We start from the raw sequence: 21,417 nt of genomic DNA, 5'->3' as shown, positions 1-21,417 counted from the left end.
TGGACAGAGAATGTGTCTGCTTATTATATTGTACTCTCCCAAGCACTTAGTATAGTGCTTTGTATGCAATGAACAATCAATACAACTGAGTGAATGAACTGGAAGAACACGGTCTGAAGAACGGTGACCCTCCTCTGAGGACATTGGAGACGCAGCAGACCGTGAGGGGGGTGGGGGCGTGGAGAGAAAGAAGAAGCCCCCCCGTCTCTCACTTCGGGGGGTGACGCTGCGGACACGCGTTCCCTCTCTTACCCAACAGAGCTGGGAGGCAAGTTTGGGGCTCCTCCTCCAACGCGCCAATAAACGGGGCGCCGCTCGGACCAATCAGCTAACAGCACCAGGAAAGCTCAGCTCCCTGTTCGCTTAAAGACATCAGGAGCCTGCGTAGTTGGGCGGACGTGACCTGACCTGTTTCCTATCAGGTCCGTCAAAATGTTCCGTGCTGCTCATTGGTGCAAGAGGTTAGGGTTGCGAAAGGAGTTGGTTTTTTTTGTTTTTTAAACTAAAATTGTTCAGCCTTTACTGAAGGCTGAATTGTTCAGCGTTGTCTCCCCCTTTTAGAATGTGAGCCCACTGTTGGGTAGGGACTGTCTCTATATGTTGCCACTTGTACTTCCCAAGCGCTTAGTACAGTGCTCTGCACACAGTAAACGCTCAATAAATACGATTGATGATGATGATGATTTACTATATGTCAGGCACTGTACTGAGCGCTGGGGTAGGAACACCATAATCCCGTTGGACACAGTCCATGTCCCACTTGGGGCTCTCAGTCTTATTCCACATTTTACAGATGAGGTCACAAGCACAGAAAAGTGAATTAATAATAATAATAATGGCATTTATTAAGCGCTTACTATGTGCAAAGCACTGTTCTAAGCACTGGGGGGGATACAAGGTGATCAGGTTGTCCCACATGGGGGCGCACAGTCTTAATCCCCATTTTACAGATGAGGTAACTGAGGCTCAGAGAAGTTAAGTGACTTGCCCAGGGTCACACAGCAGATGTGGCAGAGCCAGGATTCGAACCCATGATCTCTGACTCCAAAGCTCGTGCTCTTTCCACTGAGCCATGCTGACTTGCCCAAGGTTCCACAGCAGATAAAGTACCAGAGCTGACCCTAGAATGCAGGTGCTTCTGATTCTCAGGCCAGTGCTCTCTCCACTAGAAAACACTGCTCCTCAAGAAACGAGAGTTAAAGAAAGAGGAAGAAGCCAGAAAATCAATCAATGGTGTTTATTGAGTGCCTGCTGTGTACAGAAGGCTTGGGAGAGTACAATACAGTAGAGTGGCAGAAGTTTAGAGTTTTGAGGGGAAGACATACAGTTAAATCAATCAGTGGTATTTACTGAGTATTTTCTGTGTGCAAACCATTGTACTAAGGGGTTAGGAGAGTACAATATAACAGAGATGGTAGATATATTCCTTGCCCACAATGAGCTTACAGCCTAGAATAAAATTAAAATAAATTATTGATAAGGGAAATGTCAGAGTCTAGAATATGTATATGAGTGCTATGGGGCTGGGAGTGGGTGACTATCAATTGCTCAAGGGGTATAGATCCAAGAGCCTAGGCCACACAAACCGGGAGGTGAATATGGAGAATGAGGGCTTAGGGAAAACCTCTCAGAGGATATTTATTTTAGTAGGGCTTTGGAGAGGGGAGCATTGAGGTCTGTCAAATATGAAGGAGGAGAGAGTCCTAGGCCAGAGGGAGGATGTGGGCAATGGGGCCAGTGGTGAGACAGATGAGATGGAGGTACAGTGAGTAGGTTAGAGGTAGAGGAACAAAGTGTGTAAATTTGGTTGAAAGAGGAAATCAGCGAAGGAAGATTGGAGGGAGAGAGCTGACTGAGGGTCTTAAAGCCAATGGCAAAGAGTTTCTGTCTGTTATGGAGATGAATGGGCAACATTTGGGGGGTTTAGAGGGGTGGGGAGACCTGGGTCGAACTGTTTTTTGAGAAAAATGATCCAGACAACAGAGGACTGGAGTGGGGAGAGACCAGAGGTAGGGACGTCAGTGAGGAGGTTGATGCAGCAAAGTGGGATATGGTAAATGCTTGGATCAGCATAGTGGCAGTTCAGGTGAAGAGGAAGGGGCAGATCCTAGAGATGTTGCAAAGGGAGAACCGACAGGACTTGGTGAAAGATCGAAGGTGTGGGTTGAACGATGAGTCAAGGGTAATACCAAGGTTCCGGGCTTGGGAGGGAGGGAGGAAGGTTGGTGGTGTCTGCAGCGATGAGAAAGCCTTGGGAAGGAAGAGGAAGAGTTCTGGTTCAGAAGTGCTAGTGTGAGGACGAGAGCGAAGGAAAGGAGGAGATGACTCTGACTGCAGCCTCAGGGGGCTCCTGGGGGTCTGAGCTGGAGGAGAGGGAGAAGCAGGGTTGGATAGCTCCCTTCCAATGTTGTCAATGCTGCTTTTGGCCTCCAGGAGAAAATCTTAATGGGCCCCACTCTCTTCATTTCTTTCTGGACTCTTCCTATCTGTCTCTGGTGCTGAGCCTTCTCCGCAGAGTGATATACAGGCCCGTGTTGATGGCAAACAGGATTCCCACTGCCAAGTAGAAAAGGATGTGGATCCAGAGCAAAGAAGGTGTTGTACCTGAAGAGGAGACAGAGAACAGTTCCAGCCTTTGGGATCAAGGTTGGGAAATGGAAGGTGAAGCTATTGATTAACATAGTACCTCTGTGCCTCAGTTTCCTCCTCTATAAAATAGGGATAATATCTCTGCTCTCTCCCTACTTCTTAGATGTGAGCCCTGTGTGGGACAGGGCCTGTGTGTGATCAGGTTACCTTTTTTTCTACCCTGTACTTTACAAGGTGCTGTGGCATCTATCAATTAATCACATTTATTTATTTTAGGGTATTTGTTAAGTGCTTCCTATATGCCAGGCACTGTTCTAAGCATTGAGGTAGACACAAAGCAATCAGGTTGGATGCGGTCCATGTCCCACATGGGGCTCACAATTTTAATCCACGCTTTACTGATGAGGGAACTGAAGCACAGAGAAGGTAAGTGTCTTGCCCAAGGTCACACAGCAGACAAGTGGCAGAGTCAAGACTAGAACCCAGGTCCTTCTCAACTCCCAGGCCTGGGCTCTATCCACTAGGCCTCGTTGCTTCTCACACTTACTGTGTGCAGAGCATTGTACTAAGCACTTGGGAGAGAACAGTATAGTAGAGGAGGTAGACACATTCCCTGCTCACTAAGAGCTCACAGTCTAGAGGTAAATCTTAATCAATCAATCAATCGTATTTATTGAGTGCTTACTGTGTGCAGAGCACTGTACTAAGCACTTGGGAAGTACAAGTTGGCAACATATAGAGACGGTCCCAACCCAACAGTGGGCTCACAGTCTAGCTTAACATCATAAAACTATGATATTAAAGTAGTGGTGACTCTAATACCGTGTATTAAGCAGCCATTGAGTTGAAAACACTCGACTAAGCACTTTTTTTAAAGGTATTTGTTAATCGCTTATGTGCCAGGCATTGTACGAAGCACTGGGGTAGATTCAAGCTAATCAGTTTTGACACAGTCCATGTCACAATATTTCTCCTTATTTATCACCTCTAGACTATAAGCTTGTATGGGCTGGGAATGTGTCTGCTGATTTTGTTGTATCATACACTCCCAAGCACATAGCAAGCGCTCAATAAGTATTATCAATTGATTGATTTTACAAACGAGGTAACCAAGGCCCAGTGAAGTGAAGCGACTTCCCCAAGTTCACCCATCAGACAAGTGATGGGACTGGGATTAGTACCCTGGCCCAAGCTCTATCCATTAGACTTCGCTGCTTCTCTAGGTAATAGGAGAAGTTGTCACCTGACAAGGAATATGTTTGTTTATAACAATAAATATTATAAATATAACAATATTGTTACTATTCATTATTTATTAATTAATAGAACTAAGAATTAATTCTTAATGTTTTTGTTGTAAATATAACCATAACTACATTGTACTCTCCCAAGTGCCTAATACAGTGCTGTGCATATAGTAAGCACTCAATAAATATGATTGAATGAATGATGAATGAGTGTCACACTCTCCAATCTGATCTTTCCCCTTTAGGGCATTTTAGAGACTCTTAGGAGGTTAGTAATAATAATAGCAATAATGATGGTATTTGTTAAGTGCTTACTATGTACTAGGCACTGTTCTAAGCAGTGGGAGAGATACAAGGTACTCAGGTTGTCCCACATGGGGCTCACAGTCTTCATCCCCATTTTACAGATGAGCTAATCGAGGCACAGAGAGGTGAAGTGACTTGCCCAAAGTCACACAGCTAACAAGTGGAGGATTGGGATTAGAACCCACGGCCTCGGACTCCCAAGCCCGTGCTCTTGCCACTAAGCCTCCGTAGTTCCCACCCCTGTGCCCTTCAGACCAGCCCCTGGATCCCTTACCGTCATCTCGTTTAGTGGGGCGGCCCTCAGCCTGGACTGTGATTTTGACAGGCATAGATGAATAGTTTCCTTGGCCCAAGAATCCCCTGCAGGAGTAGGACCCGCTGTTATTGTGAGTGGCATGGGGGATGAAGATGTCGGAATTGCGCCTGTAAAACCTCATTATTCTTTCGTCTTTGTAGAAGGTCACACTGAACAAGTGCTGGTCCTTCCAGCTGTGGCATCTCAGGTCCACAGATTCACCCTCCAGAAACACCCAGCCAGAGGTCTGCAGGAGTAGCCAATCTGGAAGAGACGCGGCAGAGCCACAGGGGCAGGAGGCGCATTGGGTTGACTGTATGTTCATTATCGAACTCTCCCAAGCCCGGAGATCTGAATTGGACCCCAGTCTAAGCGGGCCGGGCTCCATCCCCCAATGGAGGACACGGACAGAGAATTCTCACTCCTTCCCGCTCCTCTGGGGAGCCCCCGTCTCCCTCCCCGCCCCCCGACTTCAGCCCCTTGGCCCTCGGCACTCACCTTGGCTCACATCCAGCCACACGGGGTCACTCTTGTTGGAGCCCCCCATCTGGCACTGGTACTCCCCGCTGTCACTGAAGGTGGCGGCCTGGATGTTGTAGCTGGGGGTCTTGATCGCCAAGGCCGTGTTGTTTTGAAACCACTGGGTGGTGGTGATATTCCCCGGGGAACTGGGGTCATCGCATTTCAGGGTCACTTTGTCCCCAGTGAGCACATTGACCCACTTTGGATGCAGGGTCAGCCTAGATTTCTGGGCACCAGCTTAGGGGGGATAGAGAGGGGAGAGCCACTTAAGAGCGGGAACCCAAGATTACCGCTCCATGGCAATGGGATGCTTGGCGAAAACATGAGCTGGTTGTCCTGGACCGCCATCCTTCTTGGTTAATAATAATAATGCTAGTTATGGTATTTGTTAAGCACTTACTATGTGCCAAGCACTGTTCTAAGCACTGGGGTAGATATACGTCAATCAGGTTGGACACAGTCCTTGTCCAACATGGGGCTCACACTCTTCATCCCCGTTTCCCTTGAGAAGACTGAGGCCCCAATCCAAATAGCCGTGGAAGTGGCCCTGAAGGGTTTGCCCCATGGGACGCTGGCTTCCTCTCTCCCCACAGAGTTCAGTACAGCTGAAAGCTTTATTCAAACTGTCCTGACTCCTTCTGGCTGTCCCCAGGAGGAAGTTACTCCTCCCTTCCCCTTCTCCTGGACCCTGCTGACTGGAAATCTCTGTCCTCCAGCTAAACATGAAATCTGCATTGGGCAGAAATGAAGCTTAACTCGCTGAGCCTCTTGACGCAGATCTTAACTCCTTCCCTCCTCTCTTCCTCTCCCTGCTTCCTGCAGTCAGAAAGAGGGTGGCTTGGGCTTCTGGGGGAGATCTAGCTGGGGATCCCTGATAGGCCTTTACTCCTGTGGGGGTGGGGGGCGAGGAAACAACAGGTGGGCAAATAAATGCGTGGTGAGCAGTCCATGCTGAGTCACTCGAAGAAAGTTTAGGGAGGGTGCGAATGAATGCATGGATGAGTGGTCCATGCTGAGGCACTAGAGAAAAGGTTAGGGAAGAGGAGAGGAGTCGGATGACCCCCCCCCCCCCCGCCCTCCTCCTCCCCGGGTTGACCTATGAGAACATTGGTGTGATAGAGCAGCCAGTACCTGGTTACTCCAAACATCCCGTTGCCCAGAAGGCAGACTCTGGATGGGAACAGACCAGCAATTGCGTAGGGCATGGGCCGATGTCCTTCTTAGAAGGGTCCCAGAGATTTCTGAGAATTCAGAATTCAGAGTGCACACACAAACACTTACCAATTCCCCCGTTTCCTGTAGCTGCAAGAGAGCACAGAGTAGAGATGAGCTCAGATCCTGCAGAGCGGGTGAAACTGGGAAGTTGAACAATCACAGAATCTGGGCATGACGGGCACAGGGGTAACACAGGAGTCCACAGACCGAACTCCCTCCCACTCCCTGCCCCCCACCTTCACCCACACCTACACTCATTGCCGTTTACCTGCCTCCTGTACTCTCATGTACATTCATTCATTCATTCAATCGCATTTATTGGGCGCTTATTGTGTACAGAGCACTGTACTGAGCACTTGGGTCCCAGGGGGCCAGTGAGAAGATCTCACTCTCCCTCCCTTTCCCATTTCATCCCCTGCCCCCTTCCTTTTTTTATGGTATTTGTAAAGTGCTTACTTCGTGCCAAGCACTGTACTAAGCATTGGATTAGATACAAGCGAATCAGGTTGGACACAAGCCCATGTTCCTCATGGGGCTCACAGTCTTCATCCCATTTTACAGTTTTGTTTATGGAGCACTTATTGCACGCAGACCACTGTACTAAGCTTTATGGAGAGTACCATAGAACAATAAACCGACACATTCCTTGGCCATAGTGAGCTTACGGTCTAAAAGGGGAGACAGAGATTAATAGAAATAGATGAATCACAGATATTTACATAAGTGCTATGGGGCTGGGAGAAGGGATGAATAAAGAGAGCAAGTCAGGGCAATGCAGAAGGGAGTGGGAGAAGAGGAAAAGGGGGGCTTAGTCCGGGAAGCCCTCTTGGAGGAGGGGGGCCTTCAATAAGGAGTTGAAAGTGGGGAGAGTCCTTGTCTGTTGGATATGAGGAGGGAGGGTGTTCCAGGACAGAGGCAGGACGTGGGTGAGAGGTTGGCAGCAAGACAAACGAGATCAAGGCACAGTGAGAAGGTTGGCATTAGAGGAGAGGGCTGCAATTAGAACCCAGGTCCTTCTGACTCCCAGGCCCGTGCTTTATCTACTAGATTACTGCTTCTTATTCATTCATTCAATCACATTTATAGAGTACTCACTGTGTGCAGAGCACTGTACTAATGGCTTAAGAAGCTCCAGGGAATGTGAGCCAGGGCTTTCTGCATCCAGAGCCCAGTCAGAACTGACAGCCCACTCTTTCTAGAGCCAGTTCAACTGCTCCTTCCCAACACACACACACACACACACACACACACACGCAAAGCCATGAGCTGGAAAATGAAACTAAGGTTGCCAACCCATCCCAGAATCAGCCCCCGGCCCACTACTCACCCAGAACCGACAGGGCTACCAACAGCCACATGGTCCTCAGACGAAGCCGACGGGAGCAGCCCAAGCAATGGGGCTGAAGGTTGCTGAAATGCCTAAGGCAACATTTGAAAAGAGGAAGGAAACTCCTCACTCAGCCTTCACTCAGGCTCTCACCCAACCAGTTCCATGCCTGGCAGTCTCTTGAATATAGACTCTTTGGGGAGCCATTACAATGCTTAAACCTCATTGACCCCATCAACCCTTCAGTTTCCCCCCAGTTTAACCCGTCGGCTCATCCCAGTCCTCCCCTTCCACCACGCCTCCCCCTTCCCCTCCTCCACCCAACCCCTCCCACCCCTTGCATCATTCCAATTTCTCCTCCTGGCCCCATCATCCTGTTAGAGCGACACCCTAAGTTCCTCTCTCCCTGAGCTGGCCCCTGTCAACGCCCTCCCATTCAACCCCTCTCCACCCCTTGTGCTGTCCCCTTCCCCAAGATCCCTCCCCCCGACACCCTCAAACAAGTGTAGCCTGTGGATCCTCTGCTCCATCATAGGGAAGCTTCCCTTCATCCTTGACCTTTTCCTCACCCGGCCACTGCTCCTCCTCGCCATCACTGAAACCTGGTTCTCCCCAGATGACATGGTCTCCTCTGCTGCTCTCTTCAAAGGGAGCTCATCTCTCCCACTCCCCCAGGATCACGGGGAAAGGAGGAGGTGCTGGTTTCCTTCTCACACCCCAATTCCGCTTTTGAACCATTCCATATCCCCCATCCCTTTCTTTCCCTTTCTTCGAAGCCCCTATCATCTGCCTCTACCACCCACTCTTGATTCTAATAATGGTTATCTACCACCCCCAGGTCCCACCTCCAACTTCTTTAACCATTTTGATACCTTTCTCACATTCCTTCTCTCCTTCTCCATGCCTACACTGATCCTTGGGACTTCAAGACCCGCACAGATATTCCCGAACACCCTCTCTCCACCCGTCTTCAGTCACTCCTCAACTCTGCCAACCTCCTGCTCCACCTCACCTCCCCCACTCACCAACTTGGACACATATTCTATCTCATTATCTCTAGCCACTGCACAATCTCTACCCTCACCAACTCTGAAATCCCTCTCTCTGACCACAACCTTCTCACCTATCTTCTCTCCCACACACCTCTTCCCAGTAAATCTGTACTCTTCCCCTTCTCCCCAAAACCAAAGACGCTGGTCGCAGAAGAGTTAAAATGAGGAGGCTTAGAATGGAAGTAGCCCCCCCCCCCCCCCCCCCACCGAGTCTTTCTGGCAAATGGTCTCAAGGGTCCCTGGCTCGGTGAAGAGTACAGCCCTGGAACCATCCGGCTCCAAAGGACAGATCTCTCCTAGATTTATGGAGAACAAAGGGTGTGTTTGAAGTGCCCCAGACCCCTCTCCCTGCCCCAGTATCCATCATCCCCTGCTTATTGATATTTGTGTAAGAGCCCTACCCCCTAGGGAAGCAGCCTGGTGTAATGAATAGAGCACAGGCCTGGAACTCAGAAGGTCATAGATTCTAATCCTGCCTCTGCCACCTGTCTGCTGCATGGCCTAGGGCAAGTCACTTCACTTCTCTGGGCCTCAGTTCCCTCATGTCACCTTGATTACTGCATCAACCTCCTTGCTGATCTTCCAAACTCCTGTCTCTCCCAACTTCAATCCATACTTCAGTCTGCCGCCCAGGTCATTTTCTTGCAAAAATGTTCAAGACACGTTTCCCCACTTCTCAAGAAACTCTAGTGGTTGCCTATCTGCCTCTGCATCAAACCAAAACTCCTCACCATTGGCTTCAGCATGGTTTAGGGGATAGAGCCCAGGCCTGCGAGTCAGAATCAATCAATCAATCAGTCGTATTTATTGAGCGCTTACTGTGTGCAGAGCACTGTACTAAGCGCTTGGGAAGTACAAGTTGGCAACATATAGAGACAGTCCCTACCCAACAGTGGGCTCACAGTCTAAAAGGGGGAGGCAGAGAACAAGACCAAACATACTAACAAAATAAAATAAATAGAATAGATATGTACAAGTAAAATAAATAAATAAATAGAGTAATAAATATGTACAAAACATATACACATATATACAGGTGCTGTGGGGAAGGGAAGGAGGTAAGATGGGGGGATGGAGAGGGGGGCGAGGGGGAGAGGAAGGAAGGGGCTCAGTCTGGGAAGGCCTCCTGGAGGAGGTGAGTTCTTAGTAGGGCCTTGAAGGGTGGAAGAGAGCTAGCTTGGCGGTTGGGCAGAGGGAGGGCATTCCAGAAGGTCGTGGGTTCTAATCCCAGCTCCATGGCTTGCCTGCTGTGTGACCTTGGGCAAGTCACTTCACTTCATCTGTAAAATGGGGATTGAGACTGTGAACCACATGTGGGACAGGGACTATGTCCAACCCGATCTGCTGGTACCCACCCCAGCACTTAGTACACTGTCTGGTACATAGCAAGCACTTAACAAATACCATAATGCTTATTATTATTATTATTATTCAAAGCATGCAATCACCTTACAACCTACTACGCTTAGAACAGTGCTTTGCATATAGTAAGTGCTTAGTAAATGCCATCATCATTATTATTATTATTACTACCTCCCCTCACTACTCTCCTCCTACATCCCAGCCCACACACTTCACTCCTCTAATGCCAACTTTCTCACTGTACCCCAATCTTGCCTATCTTGCTGCCGACCCCTCGCCCACGATCTGCCTCTGGCCTGGAATCCCCTCTCTCCTCATATCCGACTGATGATAACTCCCCCCTCTTCAAAGCCTTATTGAAGGCATGTCTCCTCCAAGAGGCTTTCCCCGACTGAGCCCTCCTTTCCTCTTCTCTCACTCCCTTCTGCATCACCCCTACTTGCTCCCTTTATTCATCCCCCTTCCCAACCCCACAACACTTATGGCCATATCTATCATTTATAGATTTCTATTAATGTCTGCCTCCTCCTCTAGACTGTAAGCCCATTGTGGGCTGGGAAAGTGTCTGTTTATTGCTCTATTGTACTCTCCCAAGAGCTTAGTATAGTGCTCTGTGCACAGTAAGTACTAAATAAATACATTTGAAAGAATGAATGAATGAAAAGAGAAACTGCGGGGAGAGCATGGTCTTGTGGAAAGAGTTGAAAGGTCTGGGTTTCAGGTCCCAGCTCTGCTACTAGTTTGCTGTGTAACCTTGGGTAAGCTGTGAAACCTCTCTGGACCTCAGTTTTCTCATCTGTAAAATGGGGTTCAGGGGTAAATAAAGCCTGACCAACCTTCACAGGGACCCAGGGAGATCATTGTTGGGAAATTTCTATGGAAACTGAAGTTAAAGGAACTCTGTAGATCCTCACAATTCCTCAGCCTTTTGGCTTTGTTCTGATGGGAGGTGTCCAGCTGAGTTAATCAGTAATAATAATAATAATAATAATAATAATAATAATAATAATAATAATTGTGGTATTTGTTAAGCATTTACTATGAGCTAGGCACTGTACAAAGGGCTGGGGCAGATGATGATGATGATGGCATTTATTAAGCACTTACTATGTGCAAAGCACTGTTCTAAGCGCTGGGGAGGTTACAAGGTGATCAGGTTGTCCCACAGGGGGCTCACAATCTTAATCCTCATTTTATAGATGAGGTAACTGAGGCACAGAGAAGTTAAGTGACTTGCCCAAAGTCACACAGCTGAAAATTGGCGGAGCCAGAATTCAAACCCATGAACTCTGACTACAAAGCCCATTCTCTTTCCACTGAGCCATGCTGCTTACAGGTTGGACAATGGCTCATGCCCCATGAGGGGCTCATAGTCAATCTCCATTTTACAAATAGGATAACTGAGGCCCAGAGAAATGAAGTCACTTGCCCAAGGTCACACGCCAGACAAAAAAGTGCATTTGCATAAACAAGTCCTTTAATTTCGTCTTTGGATGCCATGTTGGGTAGGGACCGTCTCTATATGGTGCCAACTTGTACTTCTCAAGCGCCTAGTACAGTGCTCTGCACACAGTAAGTGCTCAATAAATACAATTGAATGAATGACTGAATGAATGAATGTTGTCCCTGAGGAACGAGTTCAGTGCCAAACTCTCCCAGCCCCACAGAACTTATGTATATATCTGTAATTTTATTTCTTTGTATTGATGTCTGTTTATTTGTAATGATGTCTGTCTCCCCCCAACCCTCTAGACTGTGAGCTCGTTATGGGCATGGATTGTCACTCTTTATTGTTGTACTGTACTTTCTCAAGTGCTTAATAAAGCGTTCTACATATGGTAAGCGCTTAATAAATGCAAGTGAATGAATGAACGAAAAGAAGCTGAAGAACTGTTTCCCGGACCACTTCGCCTTCCTTTAAGGACACTGAAGGCGAAGTAGGCAGTGAGCGGAAGAAGTAGCTCCATCTCTCACTTTGGGGGGGCCCCACTCCGTGCTTGCAAACACGCTTCTGTTCTCTTACCCAACAGAGCTGGGAAATGAGACGGGGGCTCCCCCTTCTAGCTGTGCCGTAGCCACGCCACAGCCCCAGCAGGACAGACCTTGTTATTCGCTTTAAGACATCAGAAGCCAGCGTGGTTGGGCGGACGTGAGCTGATCTGTTCCCTATCAGATCCGCCCAGCTGTTCTGAGCTGCTGGTTGGTAGCAAAGGTTAGGATTGTGAAAGTGTGGGGTTGGTTTTTTTTTATTTGTATTTGTTCATTCATTCAATCATATTTACTAAGTGCTTACTGTCTGCTGAGCACTGTACTAAGCGCTTGGGAAAGAACAATACAACAATAAACAGTGACAATCCCCCACCCACAACGCTTAGTTGTGGCTACTCTAAGCGCTGGGGTAGGTACCTGGTAATCAGGTTGGACAGAATCTATGTCCCACATGGGGCCCTCAGTCACAGTCTTCATTTTACTAACTGAAGCACAGAGAAGTGAAGTGACTTATCCAAGGTCACACAGCAGACGTGCCAGAGCTGGGACAAGAACCCAGGTCCTTCTGACTCCCAGGCCAGTGCTCTATCCATTAGGCCATGCTGCTCCTCAAGGAATGAGGGTTAAGGAACAAGGAAGGAGCCGGAAAATCAATCAGTGGTGTTTATTGAGCTCCTACAGTGTACAGAAGGCTTGGGAGTGTACAATACAATACAGTATACTTGGTAGGAGTTTGCAGTCTTGAGGGGGGGCGCCTACTGTTAAATCAATCAGTGGCATTTATTGAGCACTTTCTGTGTGCAAAGTTCTATACTAAGGGCTTAGGAGAGCACAGTATAACAGAGTTGGTAGATACATTCCCTGACAACAACAAGCTTACAGTCTAGAATGAAATTAAAATAAATGAATGGCAGGAATGGCATTGGAAATGGCAGAGTCTAGGATATGTAGGAGAGTGCTGTGGGGCTGAGAGTGGGTGAATATCAGTTGCTGGAGGGGTACAGATCCTAGGGCAGAGGCCACACAGAAGGGAAGGTGAATAGGGAAAATGAGGGCATAGTCAGGGAAAGCCTGTCAGAGGTGATGAGATTTTAGTAGAGCTTTGGAGTGGGGCAGCATTATGGTCTGTCAAATATGAAAGGGGAGAGAGTCCCAGGCCAGAGGGAGGATGTGGGCAAAGGGGTGTGTGGTGACACAGATGAGTTGGGGGTGCAGTGAGTAGATTAAAGTTAGAGGAACAAAGTCTGTAGACTGGGCTGAAAGAGAAAATTGGCGAAGTAAGGTAGGAGGGAGAGAGCTGATTGAGGGTCTTAAAGCCAACAGTGAAGAGTTTCTGTTTGATATGGAGGTGAATGGGCAACACTTGGAGGTTTTTAAGGGGTGGGGAGACCTGGGTTGAACTGTTTTTTAAGAAAAACCATCAGGGCAGCAGAGGACTGGAATGGGGAGAGACAGAAGGTAGGGAGGTGAGCGAGGAGGCTGACGCAGCAGTCAAAGTGGGATATGTTAAATGCTTGAATCAGCATGATGGAAGTTAGGATGGAAAGGAAAGGACAGATCCCAGACGTATTGCCTGGGGCCGGCGGGCGCAGGCCGAGAGGGTGCGGGACCAGAGGCCCTAGCCCAAGGTTATAGACAGCCTAGTACAGTGCTTGACAGATAGTGAGCCCTTAACAAATATAAAAAAAAGAGGGGAGATAATAATAATAATAATAATAATGGTATTTATTAAGCACTTACTACGAGCAAAGCACTGTTCTAAGCGCTGGGGGGGATACAATGGGCTGTGTCCCCTCCCCACAGCACCTGTATATATGTATATATGTTTGTACATATTTATTACTCTACTTATTTTACTTGTACATATTTATTCTATTTATTTTATTTTGTTAATATGTTTTGTTTTGTTGTCTGTCTCCCCCTTCTAGACTGTGAGCCCGGTGTTGGGTAGGGACCATCTCTATATGTTGCCGACTTGTACTTCCCAAGCGCTTAGTACAGTGCTCTGCACTCAGTAAGCGCTCAATAAATACCATGGAATGAATGAATGCTAAGGTAGAACCAACAGGACTTAGTGAAAGACTGAAGGCGTGGGTCGAACGGGAGAGATGAATCGAGGATAATATCAATGTTCTGGGCTTCTGAGAGGGGGAAGATGGTCACTGTGTGCCAAGCACTGTACTAAGTGCTGGGGTAGATACAAGGAAATCAGGTTGGACACAGTCCCTGTCCCACATGGGGCTCACAGTCTCAATCCCCATTTGACAGATGAGGGAAATGAGGCACAGAGACGTGATTTGCCCAAGGTCACACAGCAGGCAAGTGGTGAATCAAGGATTAGAACCCATGACCTTCTGACTCCCATGCCTGGGCTCTATCCACTATGCCAAGCTGCTTCTCAGTGCTTGCCAATACTTGCCAACGCTGCTCTTGGCCTCCCGGGAGAACATTTTAATGGGCTTCACTCTCTTCATTTGTTTTTTCCTATTGTTTTTACCTATTTGTCTCTGGTGTCCAGAGCCTTTTCCACAGAGTGATATATGGGCCCCATGTCAGTGGCAAACAGCACTCCCACTGCCAAGTAGAAAAAGATGTGGATCCAGGATGAAGATGGGGTTGTACCTGAAGAGGATACAGGGAACAGTTCCAGCCTTTGGGATCAGAGTTTGGAAATGCGGGGGGTGGGGGGTGGGGGGGGCAGTGAAGACATAGCTTGGGCCTGGGAGTCAGAAGGTTATAGGTTCTAATCCTGGCTCTGCCACACATCTGCCGTCTGACTTGGGTAAGTCACTTCACTGGGCCTCAGTTCCCTCATCTGTAAAATGGGGATTAAGAGTGTGAGCCCCATGAGGGACAGGGACTAGGTCCGACATGACTAACTTGAATGTACCACAGTGCTTAGTACAGTGCTTGGCACATAGTAAGTGCTTAACAAGTGCCATATTTATTATTACTATTATTACATCTGGGGGCTCCAGGTGGCAACCTCCTGAGGGGAGCAGGATGAGGGGGATGGAGTAAAAATCGGGGTGGAAGTGGCTTCTGACTCCCAGGCCTGTGCTCTATCCATTAGGTCACGCCTTTTCTCTGGGTGACAGGAGAAGTTTTCACCTGCCACTCTCTCCAATCTGGCCTTGCCCCATTAGGGAGTTTCAGAGACTCTTGGGAGGGTCCACTTTCCTCCCTAATTCCCACCCCTGTGCCCTTTGGACCAGTCCCGCAATCCCATACCTCCACCTCCTCTAGCGGGGTGTTCCTTGTCCTAGATGGTGATGTTGATGGGTAATGACTTGAAGAGTTGGCCCAGGTATCCTGTCTTTGTGAGCAGCACAGGGGATGAAGAAATGGGATTCTGAGTGAAAAACCTCATAATTTCTTGGTCTTTGAAGATGGTCACATTGGTCAAGGGCTGGTCCTTCCAGCCGTGGCATCTCAGGTCCACTTGTTTGCCCACCAGGAACACCCAGCTGGAGGTCTGCAGAACCCATAACCTTCTGACTCAGAGGCCCCTGCTCTATCCACTGCACCATCCTGCTTCATCCTGCTTCTAATCCCGGCTCTGCCACTTCTGTGCTGAGTGACCTTGGGCAAGTTACGTCACTTCTCTGGGCTACAATTGCCTTATCTGAAAAAAAAAAGGGAATTGAGATTGTGAACCCCACATAGAACAGGGACTGTGTCCAGTGCGATTTGCTTGCATCTGCCCCAGCGCTTAGTTCAGTGTCTGGCATATAGTAAGTGCTTAACAAATACTACAAGGATTACTATTATCTTCTTTCCTTTGTTCTTTGGTCTTCCGAAAGAAGCAGCATATAACCTGAAGACCAGATGAAGCTAATCCCTTGATCTAATCAGGAACTGGCCCTGCTCCTGGGATTTAATCACCTAGAGAACAAAGCAGGGGCTGGGTGGGAAAATTCCCCCATGGACTTATTGCTGCCTATCCTAATGTATTTATCCTGCATTGTACTTTTCCAGTCAATTTTGATGTTGTACCAGCTGTAGTTGAAGAAACTCTGGATTTCTTAGAGCTGAGCTGGCCTTGACTAGCAGAGGAAACTCTGCCTGTCACTCCCTACTTGTGCTAGAAGTGCTGGTAGTAATAAACTTGTCTCGGTCATACCCGCTCTAACACAATGCTGAATCCGTGAAGTTTTTCTTCCACAAAACGAACATAGGTCCAAGCTCCTCTTCCTTCCTGTTCCCCTGGGGAGCCCCCGTCTCCCTCCCCACCCCCAAACATCAGCCCCTGTGAACTTGTCACTCACTTTGGCTCACATCGATCCACAGAGGATCACTGAGGGCGGAGCCCCCTTTCCAGCATTGGTAGTCCCTGCTGTCGGTGAAGGTGGCAGCCCGGATGCTGTAGCTGGGGGCTGGATCACCAAGGCCATATTGTTACGAAACCACTGGGTGGTGGTGATGTTCCCTGGGGAATTGGGGTCATCACATTTCAGGGTCACTGTCCTCAGTGAGCGCACCGGCCCACTTTTGATGTAGGATCAGCCTAGACTTCTGGGCACCAGCTTAGGAGGGAGAGAGATGGGAGAGCCACTTAAGAGAGGAATCCCAAGATTCCAACTCCATGGCAAAGGGGTGCTTGGTAAAATCATAAGCTGGTTGTCCTGAACCTCCATCCTCTTGGTTAACAATAATATTGATGATATTTGTTAAACACTTACTTTGTGCCAGGCACTGTACTGAGCTCAGGGGCAGATACAAGCAAATCAAATTGAACATAGTCCCTGTCCCATGTGGGGCTCACAGTTCTCAAACTCCATTTTACAGATGAGGGGACAGAGGCAGAGAGAAGAGAAGTGACTTGCCAAGGTCACACAGCCACAAGTGGTGGAGTCGGGATGAGAACCCATGACCCTCTGACTCCCAGCATGGCTTAGGGGGTAGAGCATGGGTCTAGGAGTCAGAAGGACCTGGTTTCTAATTCCAAATCCACCATTTGTCTGTTGGGTGACCTTGGGCAAGTCACTTCACTTCTCTAGTCCTCAGCTATCTCATCTGGAAAATGGGGTTTAAGACCGTGAGTGTAATGTGGGACAGAGACTCTGTCTAACCTCATTAGCTTGTACCTACCCCAGCGCTTAGTACAGTGCCTGACGCTTAGTAAATGCTTAACAAATACCATTAAAAAAGACCAAATTTGGGGTCCTTTCAGCTCAGCTAGGGCCCATCAGTCCTGCCTGGAAACTCTCAGACCTGGGATAAGCAAAGTGGGGCTCCCTATAGGCAGGGAAAGTGACTACTGACACTGTTGAATTGTACTCTCCTAAACTCTCAGTACAGTGCTCTTGCACACAGTCAATCATATTTATTGACTGCTTACTGTGTGCAGAGCACTGTACTAAGCACTTGGGAGACTACAATACAACAATAAATAGGCACATTCCCTGCCCACAACAAGCTTTGAGAGTTCAATACCATTGATGATGATGGTGATGATGACAAAAGGGAGGAAATAAATGAATTAATAAATTACGATCCTTTTTAAGCACTTACTATGTACTGTCCTAAGCGCTGGGGTACGTACAAGTCAATCAGGTTGGACACAGTCCCTGTCCCACATGGGGTTCTCACTCCTCTTCTTCAAAATACCAGCGAGTCTTACTACAGTGCTCATGCACTCAATAAGCACTCAATAAATACTATTGAATGAATGAATCGAGTTGTTTTCGACCCATAGCGACTCCATGGACACCCCCTTTCAGGACATCCCATCTTCTGTCATAATGTCATTCTGGTATGTGTGTCCATAGAGTTTTCTTGGTAAAGATACGGAAGTGGTTTACCATTGCCTTTTTCGGCACAGTAAAGTCATTAGTCTCAGCCGTTGTCTCTGATCAACATTTTGATCACTTATAACTCTTTCCCATGCTGCTGCTGCCCACCATAGATAAAGCAGCTTTGTCTGGTGCTTCAGCTTAGACCTTTTTATTTTGGGTAGCCCCATATGGCCTGGTTCTAAACTTCATCAGCATACACAAATTTTCCTGCTATGGAAAGGGCGACAATTCATAAATCACTCTGCTTTACAGATGAGGTAACTGAGACCCCAACTCAAAAAGCCGAGGCCGTGACAGTGATGGATTGCTACTCTCCTACTCCAACGCAGCCCGCGTGCTTTGCTCCTCTAATGCTAACTTTCTCACTGGACCTCTATCTCATCTATCTGGCCGCCAACCCCTTGCTCACATCCTGCCTCTGGGTCTGGAATACCCCTACCTCTTCATATCCAACAGATGACTCTTCCCCCACTTCACAGCCTTATTTAAGGCCCCTTCCTCCAAGAGGCCTTCACTGACTAAGTCCTCCTTTCCTCTTCTCCCACTCTCTTCTGGGACACTTTGACTTGCTCCCTTTACTCATCCCCACTCCCAGACCCATAACACTTATATACAAATCTGTACTGTCTTAACTTATATTGTCCGTCTCCCCCCTCCAGGCTGTAAGCTCGTTGTGAGCAGGGAACGTGTCTATTATACTGTTAGACGGTACTCTCCCAAGTGCTTAGTACAGAGCCCTGCACACAGAAAGCCCTCAATAAATACAACTGACTAATACAATTGACTGACTGATCACCCTTTGTCTATCCCAGTGTTTAGAACAGTGTCTGGTGAATAGTAAGCACTGAACAAATACCTCCAAACCCCACCCAAAACCAGACTATTCGTGGTGGAGTCTGCAGCCCTCTGTCCTCTCGACAGCTGTTCTGTCATGAATGGCAGACACTGGAGGGGGACGGCAGGTGGGTTAGAAAGGTTCAGATGAATGCATGGATGAGTAGTCCGTGAGGAGTCACTATTCATTCATTCATTCAGTCACATTTACTGAGCTCTTGCTATGTGCTGAGCTCTGCACACAGTAAGCGCTTGGGAAGTACAAGTCAGCAACATATAGAGACGGTCCCTAATAATAATACTGATGGCATTTATTAAGTGCTTACTATGTGCAAAGCACTGTTCTAAGCGCTGGGGAGGTTACAAGGTGATCAGGTTGTCCCATGGGGGGGCTCACAGTCTTCATCCCTATTTTACAGACGAGGTTACTGAGGCACAGAGAAGTTGTGACTTGCCCAAAGTCACACAGCTGACAGTTGGTGGAGCCAGGATTTGAACCCATGACCTCTGACTCCAAAGCCCGAGCACTTTCCACTGAGCCATGCTGCTTCTCTACCCAACAACGGGCTCACAGTCTAGAGGGGGGAGACAGACAACAAAACAAAACATGTAGACAGGTGTCAAAATCGTCAGAACAAATAGAATTATAGCTATAATGATTCACTAGAGGGAAGGTTCGGGAGGAGAAGAGGCTTTGAATGACCACCCTTTTCCCCCGCCCCCAGGATGACCCATGAGAACATTGGTCCAGGAGTGCAGCCAGTACCTATTTCCTCCAAGCTTCCTGTTGCCATGGAGACAGGCTCTGGATGGGAACGTCAGTCTCTCTCTGGGAAGCATCCCAAGGATTTCTGAGAATTCAGACCAGGCACGCACACTTACCAGTTCCCCCATTTCCTGTAGTTGCAAGAGAGCACAGAGCAGAGATGAGCTCAGATCCTGCAGAGCGGACGAAACTGAGAAGTTGAACAATTACAGGATCGGGGCAGGATGGGAACAGGGATTAAACAGGAATCCACATACTGGACTCCCTCTCACCCACCCCTTCGCCCATGCCCACACCCACTGCAGTTCAAATGCCGCCTGTATCTTCCAGGGGGCCAATGAGATGACCTCGCCTTCTCTCCTTCCCTGGATCAAACCCTTACCCCCACTTCTTTTTTTTTTAGTATTCAGCCCTTAGAACAGTGCTTGGCACGTACTAAGCACTTAACAAATGCCATCATTATTATTATTATTTGTTAAGCGCTTACTGTGTGCCAGGAACTGTACTATGCACTGGTATAGATATAAGTGAGTCAGCTTGGACGCAGCCCACATTCCACGTGGGCTCACAGTCTTCATCCCCATTTTACAGTTGAGGAAATCGAGGCCCAGAGAAGCAAAGTGACTGCCCAAGGTCACACAGCAGGTGGATGGGGGAGCCAGGATGAGATCTCAGGTCCTTCTGATTCCCAGGCCTGTTTTCCATTCACAGCCCAGGAAGGTCTAGAGGACATGAGCCAGGACTTCGCTTAGTACAGCTTAGTACAGTGCTCTGCACACAGTAAGTGCTCAATAAATATGAATGAACGAATGACTTTTTGCATCTGGAACCTTCTCAGAGCTGCTCTTTCTACAGCCAGTTCAAATGCTTCTTCTCAACACTCTCTCTCTCTCTCTCTCTCTCTCTCTCTCTCTCTCTCTCTCTCTCTCTCTCTCTCTCACTCTCTCTCTCACTTTACAGGCAGAACCATGAGCTGGAAGCAGAGACTAAGGTTACCAACCCATCCCACACTCAGCCCCTGACGTCCGATTCACCCAGGACCATCAGGGCTACCAGCAGCCACATGGTCCTCAGACGGCGACGGAAGCAACCCAAGGAATGTCCTGAAATGCTTAAAGCAACATTAGAAAAGAGGAAGGAAACTCCCCACTCTACCTTCCCCCAGTTCTCACCCAATCAGCTTCGATCCCTGGCCATTTCTTGAAAATAGACTCTTCAGCAGAGCCCGGAGAATCAAAAGTGAAACTGGAGGGACAGGGTGGTCTGGTGGAAAGAGTGGAGAAACCCAGGTTTCTAGTCCCAGCTCTGCTACTGCCCTGCTGTGTAATCTTGAGTAAGGCATGAAACCACTCTGAACCTCAGTTTTCTCATCTGTAAAATGGGTTGGGTGGGGTGGTAATAAAGCCTGACCAACCTTTACAGGGACCCTGCCAGATCATTGCCAGGAAATCCTTGTGAAAACTGAAGTTAAAGTGATTCTCTATGCCCTCATGGAAGCTTTCTTCTGGTGGAAGGTGTCCAGTTGAGTTAATCCATAATAATAATAATTGTGGTATTTGTTAAGTGCTTACTATGTGCTCTCACCTATGAATCAATGCCTTAACATGGCAGGAGAGTATGCATACATCGATGAAGCTTAGCGCATAGAGCATTGAGAGATACTCTCTCTCCAGGGCTACCCAGAATGGAAAGGTCTAAGCCAAAGCATCAGACAAAGTCGACTCACCTGTGCTTGGCAGCAGTGGCATGGGAAAGAGTCAAAGGCTGATGATCAAGGGATCAAAATGCTGATCAAAGACAATGGCAGAGACTCAAGTTTTACTGCACAGAAGAAGGCAATGGTAAACCACTTCTTTATTTTTTACTGAGAAAACTCAATGGACTACATAACAAAATGAAGATGGGATGCTCTGGAGAAGATTTGTCCTTGGAGTCACCACGAGTGGGAAACGACTCGACAGCATTTGACAACGACCGTGGCTGTGACCCTGCATGGTTTAGTGGAAAGAGCACAGGCTTGGGAGTCAAAGGATATGGGTTCTAATCCTGGCTCCTCCACTTGTTTGCTGTGTGACCTTGGGCAAGCCACTTAACTTCTCTGTGCCTCAGTTACCT

The 21,417-nt window shown here is 48.1% G+C and overlaps 1 protein-coding gene across 1 annotated transcript; it reads right to left on the bottom strand.

Moving 5' to 3' along the window:
- Positions 1-2,038: 2,038 nt before the first annotated feature.
- Positions 2,039-7,582, bottom strand: LOC119946881 (low affinity immunoglobulin gamma Fc region receptor III-like). The gene is made up of 5 exons (XM_038768360.1): positions 7,502-7,582; positions 6,241-6,261; positions 4,936-5,196; positions 4,417-4,701; positions 2,039-2,604 (listed from the first exon to the last, which is right to left on the bottom strand). The coding sequence occupies exons 1-5, from the start codon at positions 7,530-7,532 to the stop codon at positions 2,483-2,485; spliced, it is 720 nt and encodes a 239-aa protein (XP_038624288.1). The 5' UTR covers positions 7,533-7,582; the 3' UTR covers positions 2,039-2,482.
- Between the last annotated feature and the right edge of the window lie 13,835 nt (positions 7,583-21,417).

This window comes from Tachyglossus aculeatus, chromosome Y4, assembly GCF_015852505.1.
Source record: "Tachyglossus aculeatus isolate mTacAcu1 chromosome Y4, mTacAcu1.pri, whole genome shotgun sequence".
Classification (NCBI taxonomy): domain Eukaryota; kingdom Metazoa; phylum Chordata; class Mammalia; order Monotremata; family Tachyglossidae; genus Tachyglossus; species Tachyglossus aculeatus.
The sequence above is the reverse complement of the archived record's forward strand: the minus strand, read 5'-3'. Positions and strand labels throughout refer to the sequence as shown.